Consider the following 10859-nt stretch of genomic DNA (forward strand, 5'->3'; position numbering starts at 1 on the left):
GTGTGTTACTGGTAAGGACAGTGTCCACAGTAAAGAATCATTCCCCAAAGTCAACAGTGTTGTGGTTGAGAAACCCCTAAGGTTTCACAGAAAATAGCTAGGATAACAATGACTTAACAAATGAGGCTATAAAGGTTATCCATGCAGCAGTCAAGAAACAAAATGTTAGGCCTCAGATCTAAAAGAGCTAGGATAACAATGATTTAACAAATGAGGCTATAAAGGCTATCCATGAAGCAGTCAAGAAACAAGAAATGTTAGGCCTCAGATCTAAAGGTATTTTTTAAAAGATTATTTTTAAATACGTGAATATGTGTCTGTGTGGGGATAAGAGCATGTGGGTATGGGTATTTGTGGAGGCCAGAAGAGGAAGTCAGATCCTTTAGAGCTGGAGATACAGGTGGTTGTGAGCCACCAGATGTGGGTAATGGGAACTCAACTCTAGTCCTCTGCAAGAGGCCATCTCTCCAGTCCCCAAAGGTATTTTTTAAAGACACTCAAAGGATAATTTTCTAAGAAAATGTGCTCAAATGACTGTACAACAAGGACAAGCTTAAATAAGGAAGATGAGGGCAGGATCTTGAAGTTGTCTGCTTTGGGGGTAAGGATCAAACCCGGGGCTTTGTGCACACTAGACAAGTCCTCTACCACTGGGCTACAGCCCCAGTCCCTTCTTATTGAGGTTTTTTATTCTCAAATTTTAAGTTTTATGGCAGTTTTCATAGTGGGTTTTTTTTTGGGGGGGGGACAGGGTCTCATGCAGCTCAGGCTGTTCCCAAACCTGGTATATAGCAGAAGATATTCTCGAACTCCTGAACCTCCTGCCTCCACCCCTCAAGTGCTCTACACCTTGCTTTCAGTTGTTGAGTTTACAACCTTGGATTCAGCTGAGTGGGGATCACATCAAGTAAAGAGAAGAGGTGTGAGGAATATTAGTTTACACACGTGTTGAATCAATCTGGATGTCCATGTGGGGTACAGGCACATTCTCCACTGACTACGAACAGAGCTCTGACTGTGTCCTGGTATTGGGTATAGCTTAGTCTTATGTGTTACTGAGAGTGGCTGTAAAGCTAGGTCCTGGCACTGGAACTGGGCAGGAGTATCCAATGCAGTGCCTAGCAGAGTTCAGCCTGCGGGCCTATGACAGGGTCTCATGCAGCTCAGGCTGTTCCCAAACCTGGTATATAGCAGAAGATATTCTCGAACTCCTGAACCTCCTGCCTCCACCCCTCAAGTGCTCTACACCTTGCTTTCAGTTGTTGAGTTTACAACCTTGGATTCAGCTGAGTGGGGATCACATCAAGTAAAGAGAAGAGGTGTGAGGAATATTAGTTTACACACGTGTTGAATCAATCTGGATGTCCATGTGGGGTACAGGCACATTCTCCACTGACTACGAACAGAGCTCTGACTGTGTCCTGGTATTGGGTATAGCTTAGTCTTATGTGTTACTGAGAGTGGCTGTAAAGCTAGGTCCTGGCACTGGAACTGGGCAGGAGTATCCAATGCAGTGCCTAGCAGAGTTCAGCCTGCGGGCCTATGATGCAGATGTGTCCAGTGTTGTTATAACAGTAAAAAAAGTGGAGGAAAAGGATTCAATAAAAATGGATATGCTGTGATACAAATTAAGAAAAAAACAAACTCGACCTCCACACAGCACCACAGCTGTATCATTTCCATGTGCATGTAAACCAGTGATGTGAGACGTACCTGGAAAAGCACATCGACTTAAAACATAGCTTATTCACCAGCACTGGAGTGTATGTAAGTAGGCGGGAATCAAAAGATTTAACTATTAGCTAAGCTGTTAAATGTTTTATTACCAGCACTTGGGAGACACAGGCAGGCAGATCTCTGTGAGTTCAAGGCCAGCCTGGTATACATAGTGAGTTCCAGGATAGCTGGGGCTACAGGGAGACCCTGTCTCTAAAAGACCAAAAAAAGAAAAAGAAAAAAGAAAAAAAAAGTGCTTATTACTTAAGTAGTTAAAAAAACATAAAAATAAAACATAAACTAGTACAGTAAGTAAATTAATCCAAAGTAACTTTAAAAGAGCGACTTGGTTAACTTGATTTTCTATTTTTAATTTTTTTTTCTTTAAAAATTTATTTGTAGTGGTGTGTACCTTTAATCTCAGCTCTTAGAAGGCAGAGGCAGGGGGAATCTCTAAGAGTGTGAGGCAAGGATGGTCTATATAGTAAATTTTAAGCCAGCCAGAACTACATAGTGAGACCTTGTCTCAAATTGAAGAGGCAAGGAGGCCCTCTGCAGGAGCAGTGAAAGCCACAAATTGAGATATACATATATTTTAAATTTAGGTGTATGTGTCTGTGTGTTGCACATGTTGCACACGTGTGTAAGTGCCCACAGAGGCAAGGAGGCCCTCTGCAGGAGCAGTGAAAGCCACAAATTGCTGAACCATTTCTTCAGCTCCTTAATATGGGGGTTTTGTTTGTTTTATCTTGTTCTGTTTGCTTTTGTTTTTTGAGACAGGGTCTCCCTGTATCCTTGCTATATAGACCAGGGGCCGCAATCTTACAGAGATCCTTCTGCCTCTGCCTCCTGACTGCTGAGATTAAAGGAGTTCACCACCACACCCGGCTTTTTTTTCCCCTTAATTTCTTAAAAAAGAAAAAAATTCCAAAGATACTAGAAATGATAAAGGACCCACAACAGAGGATTCTAGAACGGGACATCTCCCCCAAGCTTATTTTATGTGCATGAGCGTATTGCCTGCATGTGTGTAATAGCACCCGTGTCCTGCAGTGCCTGAGAAGATAAGAAGAGGCTGTCAGATCCCCTGGAACTGGAGTTACAGACAGTTGTTAGCTACCATGTGGGTGCTGGGAATTAAACCCAGGTCCTTTGTAAGAGCAGTCAGTGCTCTAACCACTGGGCAATCTCTCCAGCCTGCTCCCCAGTCTTAATGTAGCATATTATTTCCTGGAAGGAAATACTAGCAAGGTCTTCACTGAAATAGGTCGAATAACAGAATCAAGAAACACTAAAATTATAAGGCTAGCTATGCAGCCTGATCCCGTGGCCCTGGGTACAAGCCCAAGCACCTGCAAAGGATAAGAGTATATGGATAAAGATTTTATAAACCCTTTCTACCGTAACTCACCAGTTTGCATCCTTTCCATGTAACAGACTAACCACTTACGGGTGGGAGAAAGATTTTGCCTTTTTTCCTTCATCTCCTGTAATCGCTTCTCCATCACGCTATGGTGACTCCTGAGAAGAGCACTGGGGCTGTACACTAGTGAGCCAGGAGACTCGAACAGGAGAACAGGAACATCGTCATCTGAAAACAGTTCAACTTTAGGCTCAAGAAAACACCTCCACACTTCACCAATATGATCCAGTCTAAGGACCACCCACCTATCACACCCCTCTTCTTCCCACTAACAGCGTCGCCCCACCATGCCTAGGGCACTGCCATCACAGCTTGCCGCTGACACTTGCCGAGCTCTAGGCTGCAGCATTCTGATTTCATCCAGCTGTACCCAGGATCCACAGCACAGGTGCCGGTATCCTCACTTACAGGTAGAGGAGCGGAGACACAGTAGTTCAATATCTTATCCACAGCCACACCACTAACAAAAAGTGTGAAAGCCAAATGCAGTTTGCACACTAAAGGAGACTTTACACCAAGTTTCAGAGTGGTCCCGCTGGACAGCACTCACGCTTCACACACACCCACACCTTAACTTGACCACAGAATGTGCGGTCGGGGCATCTTTTAGAGCAGTAAAAGCGTACATTGCCTAAGCCTTGCCTATTTTGGGCAATGAAACAAAAAGGCAAAGTAAGAAATGAGATCCAACAAAGCTTATCAGAGTTTGCTTTTCTTCTGTCCTCACTCCCCCAAGTAAGAACCCTTCATGTTGATGAGTGAGGGGGACCGTGTGCCTCCCACCCGCCCTATGGCTCAGTCACATCACCTGCTCAGTCTCCAGTGGGCAGCTTACATGCTGTGGCACACTTCCTCCCTTAAAGCCACTCAGCCTCACTGGCCTCAGCCTGTCCACACTGGCAGGTCAAACAGTGAAACCTGACTTACCGAGCACTGTCTTTTGCCTTTGCAGCTCTTTAGCCATTTTCTCAAATTTCTTTTGAAGTCTTTTATTGTTTTCTGGTGTTTTAGGAATAAACTCTTTAGGCTGCATACACTTGTGCTGTAAAAAGGATATAAACATTAATAATACTGCACTACTACTGTTTTAAAACGAGGAAAAAACCTTTCCCATACAATTTTGGATGATAATAATAATAATAATAATGATGATGATGATGATGATGATGATAGATAATGCACCTTTTTTTAAATTTTTTGAGACAGGGTTTTACTATGTAGCCCTGGGTAGCCTGGAGCTCACTACTTAGAACAGACTGCCCTCCACCTCATAGACATGCACTTTTCTCTGCTTCCTAGTGCCGTATACCACTAGGCCAGGTAAGAAAAAGTTCTTTGCAGAGGACCTAGGTTCATTCAGTTCTCCGTACCCATGTGATGGCTAACTATAACTCCAGTGTCAGAGGACCTGACACCCTCTTCTGTCTTCCATGGACATTGCACATACATGGTGCACTTACATACATGCAAGCAAAACATACACATAGAAAATAATAAGTAAACAAGATTTTACAATACGCGAATTGGCAATTTCTTTCTGTGGTATTATTTTTAAAAACAGGGTAACACTGGAGATTAAGTAAAAGGCTGCATGTTATGTAACTGCTTTCTGAGTTAGTTTTAGGGTGCTGGCATCCTTAACATCCAAGAGCGTCTTAAAACTGGCCCAGGCACTCTACTATTCGTACATCAACTTCCCTTCAAATTCAAGAGCCAGTAATGCAAAAACTATTTCAGTTACTAAAGAATGAGCCGCAGTTTAATATTGTGTTCTTTCTTTACGTCAGTACTGCCATCCAGCCAGTAAATCCCTCGAACTCTGTGTACACATGTGGATATATGCATGAATCCACATGTAGTCATACCCCATGTGGATTTCCACAAGAAAGTTTTAACTTTCTAATTTTATCATATCATTCTTGGACAGAAAAGAAGCATCTCCTTTAAGACAGACCTCACCTCTGTCCTGACTCACTCTTCAGAATCCCTCCTGCCCAGCACCATGAACACAGCAACCTCTACCCCAGCAAGGACCCTGTCCACTGAGCTTTTTGGTTTTCAGCTTATGGGGCCCCTGGTCTAACTTCTCAGTCCTGAAAGTGAAAAGTTAGACCTTCTTTTGACCTTCCAGGTTTATGCCCATGGTTTTGTCCTTGACATGACTCTATCGGGTAGTCACTCAGTCATTAACACAAACTGTTTTGTGTCCGGTGCTGGTCTTGCAACCTACAAAGGTCCTCAGCATCTGAGAGCTTGCACTGAAGTGAGGGATGATGGGAAGCGTACTAGCTAACAACCAGGGTTTACCATGTGCGTGCTGGGACACTGCTGCATGCATGCTGTGAAATGTACTAGCTAACAGTACTGTTTTGGACAGTGGGGACAGTTTGAGTAGACGACTCATGCTGTTCCGTCAAATGGATTAGCAGTTTGTATGGAAGGCTCTCCATTGGGGTGGGGTGTCATGGACACTGAGGGGTAGAGAACAGAGGTTCCACCCTGTTAGCTTAGTTCCATGGTGCTCTATGGATTTGGAAGCTATGATGATTTGAATGAAAATGTCCCCCATAGGCTCCAAGTATTTGGACAATTTGTCCCCAGATGGTGGTGCTGTTCTGGGAGGTTTTAGAAGGTGTGGCCAAGCTGGAGGAAGCAGGTCACTGGAGGTGGGCTTAGAGTTCTTAAGTCAGATATCCACTTTCTCTCTTGCTTCCTGTGCCTGCTTGAAGAGGTAGAGCTTAGCTTCTGCTCCTGCCCCAGCTACCTCTGCCGCCATGCCTCCCCGCCAAGACAGACTGTAATTCCCCTGGAACTGTAAGTTCAAATAAACTCTTCTATTTATAAGTTGCTTTGGTCAGTGCTTCTATCACAACAGAAAAGTGATGAATACAGACGCAATTGTTCTTCTGAGGGTCTGTGAATCTCTGGCAACTAAACCCTGTTCTAACTGCCACCACTGGTCCAGTGCCAGAGAGGTCTAGTACCACAGATAAAAAGGAAGGGCAGGGCAGGGTAAGGCATAAGCAGCCGGAATGGCTATCGTAAACAGGGCTGTAGGAGAGGGACTGCTGGATCACTAACATTCACACAGTGCCACAGGAAAGCTGGAAACTGAGTCGTGTGAATGGACTTGGGGGAGAATCGTCCAAAAAGAGGGTAGGGTAACAGCATGAACGGCTCCAAACTGTGAGCGGCAAGCCAGCGGTCAGGCTGGGAGCAGAAAACACCTTCCAAGAACCCAGAACGATAAGCCTTGAGTCGTGTTTGATTGGCAATTGCATTTGGAAATGGGAAGGAAAGGCTTTTAGATGTGAATAAAAGTTAAAGTGGTGATGTGTGTGAGTAGCAGTCATTATTTATGCACCAGATTAGAAAAAAATTGTGAAAGATCAATGACACACAGTGTTGGCCAGAGGGTCAAGAGAGAGGATGCTCCTGTACACTGTTGCTAAAATCACTGAATCAAAGTATGTTTGTTACTGAGCCAATAATTCCATTTCATGCATGTGAGCTCAAGAAATAAACTCACTTCACACACGTAATGTGCTTTGTGAGAACTGCCTACCTAACTGTGAGCAAACGCAGGAAAAGCCCACTCAGACTGCAACACCTACAGGAAAACGAGTGGAGCTGCAACACATGAAGTCAGCGTGGTCAAAAGTGGGAAGAAAAAACAACCCACTGAGCAGCGCAGCTAGCTCAGCAGAGCGCACTGTGTGCAGCACATCTGTGTGCTGGCGTGCAGTGCATGCTGCAGAGTCCCATCCGGGACGCTAGTCAAGCTGAAAGCTGCTCATTTCGAGGAGAGAAACATCAGAAGTGCTTGCTGTGCCTGAGTGTACTATGTATGTTAAATGTAAACACTCACGCACTATTGATGTGTTTTTATAGATCCTTTACTTCAGCATGTCACAGTCAAAGTACAGCTAAAGCGGCTATTGAGATGGCTCAGTGGTTAAAAGTGCTCACTGCTCTTGCAGAAGACCCAGGTTCAAATCTCAGGACACACGGCAGCTAACAACCATCTGTAACTACAGTTCCAGGGAATCTGACGGCCTCTTCTGTCCTCTGAGGGCACTGTGCGACACGGGTGCACTTACATACATGCAGGCAATACGCTTGTACACATAAAATAAAAAAATTTAAAACATATACACACACACACAGCCAAGACTCAGAGGAGGTAGTCGGAGTAGGCTTAGGGGGTTCCCATTGCTAGCATGCTGAGATGGCGGTGATGGAGGCACATCAGGCACTACCTTCAGAAAGCCCAGAGAAGCCACTGCTACCCCTCCTTTAGCTGTAGTAACCGCACAGTTCTCCCATGTACCTGACTCAGACTGGAGGAACTCATCAAATCTAACTGTGGTTCTCATATGAAAACAAAGTGCTTTTCACTCTTCACCATAAACTACACTTAAATAAACAAATCACAACTGAAAAATTTTAAACTAAGAAAGGTGTAATTCAATGCAAATTAGACTTTGGGTAAAAGCAGTGTCTTGAACTCCCTCTGTAACGCAGATCCTCGGTTATAAAAATGGCTTTTCAGAAACACTGGAAGAGATCTGCACCTGACTTCTGAGATCTCCCAGTCTAACATTTCATTATAGCTACAACAACAAACTGAATTCTGATGTGAACATCAAAGCACCTGAAAGCTGGTCAGTCCTGAGGTATGTCTTAATTTCCCAAAGCTAACCTCAGTTTCTTTTCCATTTCTTATACACTGCATCAAGGTATTCATAAAATAAAACTACATAGAAGCTAGAGAAATGGCTCAATGATTAAAAGCACTGGCTACTCTTGCACAGGACCTGGGTTCAGTTCTTAGCACCCACATGGCAGTTAACTCCAGTTCCAGGGGATCTAACTCCCTCTTCTGGTCTCTGCTGATATTGCACACACAGGTGTACATTCATACACATAAAATAAAAATAAATATATAAAAAAATAAAGCTACCTCTATAATTCACTAAAAATTCTATGTGAGAAGAGCGAGTGCCCAACAGTAATACTTGAGATACTCTGGAAGAGGCTGGAGAGATGCTCAGCAATTAAGAGCACTGGCTGCTCTTGCTGAGGACCCAGGTTTGGTTCCCAGCACCCACATGGTGGCTAACAACTGTCGAATTGGGCACCCTCTTCTGACCTCCATGGGTACTTACATTCATAAAGGCAATACACATAAAAAATAAAATAAAAACAAACAAAATGTTTTAAAAAAGATACTCTGGAAAGGATGATTTTTCTAGGCATAAAAAAACAGGGAAGATGCGTCACACACAAGAGCCCCGTCTATACTGAAAACGCACACTTACTTTTTTTCTAAGTAGACTTGGTAAGTGTTCATTAGTATTCGCTGCAGGGAACAAGGATTCATCGACATGTGCTCCAGCTGTCCTGCATCTGTAGAATGAAGTCAAGGCAGTAAGTAGAGTGAGAAGCTCTCTTTATTATCTTCACAAAGCATGAGATCTGCACATGTATCATGCAGCAGATTAAAGTCTCAATGCACAGGTCATTTTAATAGAGACTTACAGTAACATATAATGTCAAATACAGAAGTCAGTATAAATCACTCCCCCCTCCTCCTCTCCCTCCTCCTCTTCCTCCCTCCTCCCCCTCCTCTTCCTCCTCCCTCTTTTTCTTTCTTTCTCTCCTAAATATAAGAACAGAAGAGGGTCAAATGTAGTGGTTCATGCCTGTAACCCAGCACAGGAGGATGAGGCAGGACAATGCATTTCAAGGCCACCCTGAAGGGTTGGAGTGTGAGTCAGTGTTTGTCAAGTATGCTTGACACCTTGGGTTCAGTCTTAACACTGCCAAAATAATGCCAGGACTCACTACCCACCCTCATTCCCCACACTGGGTCTGTAAGAACATCAAGCTCCCAAGAGATGAACAGGCTTTTGAGACACAACCAGGGGTTGTATATACCCAGGCTGACAGACTCAGGATCAACATGAGTGCCCTGGAGGGAATACCCCAAGAAGGAAACACTTCCCAACTGCATGGGTGAGCAAGAACATGGGAAGTTTCTGTCAAATTCAGAATTAAATAATCACCGCACGTGAACTGGCCTGATCTAAAACTAAGTGAAGATCGTGGAAGCAGGCAGGGACAGAGGCAGCCAGAGTGCTGGTAAAAGGAATATTTCCAGCTAAAAGATGAACACTATGTGGGTCACATCAGCACACTGGACTTAACCTTGGCTCATCTAGGCGGGGAAGTATTACCATCCGGCACAAGTGGACCAGTAATGTGGAAATTTGCCAACAGCAGCTCCACACAGGGGTCTGGGAAACCCAATGAGGGGCTGACACCTACTGGAAAGGAGCAGAAACTCAACCTGAGAGGTCACTGGAGCTCGGAGACACTGCAGACCCACAAATTTAGTTTCCAAGTTTGAACTGGAGTGTGAATCACACCTCCCCTTATCAGTAGTTTGCCTCGTAAGACTTCACAGGGGCCCTAAACCCGCCCACCAAAAGAAGCAGCACCGACTGAGACGATGCTGTCTAATCTACTCTACTTCCATGTCACTGCCGTTCTCTTTCATTTCCAGTCTTCCATACATACGTAGGTCTTTCTTCAGTTTTCATATTGCTTGATTAGGTGATCAGGCTTTATGGCTGTCCCATTCTCCCGCACACGGTCCGATTCTCTGCCCTCTCATTCTACCTCACTGGCCTTCTCTTCCTTCCACCTCAATGGCCTTCTCTTCCTTCCCTGTCCCCTCCTCTTTTTACTTAGCTATAACTTTTTACTGCTTTAATAATCTTAAAGCTCTGGATCCTAACAGTATCCCAACTTCTTTCCATCTACTTTTTTCATTCACTTCCCCCCCTTGGTCGATCTAATACGAATCTCGATCCTTATTCAGCCTATTTCCCTTCCATTCGTAATCTTCCCAACTAATATCCTAATATACACCCTACTATTTTTGTTCATTTATCACGGAATAGTTACTGAAGTCAAAGGCAAGGCTTAACCAGCAGATACAGCAGTTGCACAGTGGGCCCATGCAGAAATTATGGTCACTTCTGCAGTTGCTACTGTTCCCTCAGAGTGGTACTGAGCTGACGCTTGGCGTCCTGAGTGTGTGGACTGAAGGTTTAGCTAATGAACCTTCACAGTCCCCTAGGAAGAAATGACACCTTCACAATACTTCAAACCAGTCCTGCTTGAACATACAAATATTCCATCTGAAAGAATACAGTTAACATATTTTTTAAAAGTCCAACTAATGAAATAACCTCCAATGCAGAAATACAAGAAACATGAAAAATGAAGGTGCATAGGACCCCTCCAAAACATACTAACTCCAGGGTAAAGGGTTCCAATCAGTGAATTAGATGAAATCCTAGACAAAGAACTCCAAAGAATAATGGTAAGAATGTACAATGAGGGCTACAGAGACGCTCAGCAATTAAGAGCACTGGCTGCTCTTGCAGAAGACCTAGGTTCGGTTAACAGCACCCACATAGTGGCTAACAGCCATCTGTAACTCCAGTTCCAGGGGAATCCAACGACCTCTTTTGACCTCTGCAGGCATTGCAAGACACGGGTGCACTTACATATACACAAGCAAGCAATACACTCACAGACATAAAGTAAAAATAATAAATGAAAGCAAAGTGGACACAGCTGTATAAAATACAGACATGATGCTGGGCGTGGTGGCGCACACCTTTAATCCCAGCACTTGGGAGGCAGA

At 44.1% G+C, this 10859-nt stretch overlaps 1 protein-coding gene across 7 annotated transcripts in view; it reads right to left on the bottom strand.

The window, feature by feature from the left end:
* The window catches only part of Mcph1 (microcephalin 1), a 213933-nt gene that overhangs the window by 179781 nt on the left and 23293 nt on the right, over positions 1 to 10859 (bottom strand). For 5 of the 7 annotated variants that reach the window (XM_029570467.1, XM_029570468.1, XM_029570465.1 and 2 more), the window contains exons 4-6: positions 8461 to 8548; positions 4067 to 4181; positions 3128 to 3307 (exon numbers count right to left, since the gene is read on the bottom strand). In XM_029570467.1, the coding sequence (XP_029426327.1) occupies positions 3128 to 3307; positions 4067 to 4181; positions 8461 to 8548 (383 nt within the window). The remainder of the gene's footprint in view (positions 1 to 3127; positions 3308 to 4066; positions 4182 to 8460; positions 8549 to 10859) is intronic. The other 2 variants (XM_029570466.1, XM_008847195.3) reach the window with 1 other exon arrangement.

This window comes from Nannospalax galili, unplaced genomic scaffold, assembly GCF_000622305.1.
Source record: "Nannospalax galili isolate Female #2095 unplaced genomic scaffold, S.galili_v1.0 scaffold1483, whole genome shotgun sequence".
NCBI classification, from domain to species: Eukaryota; Metazoa; Chordata; class Mammalia; order Rodentia; family Spalacidae; genus Nannospalax; species Nannospalax galili.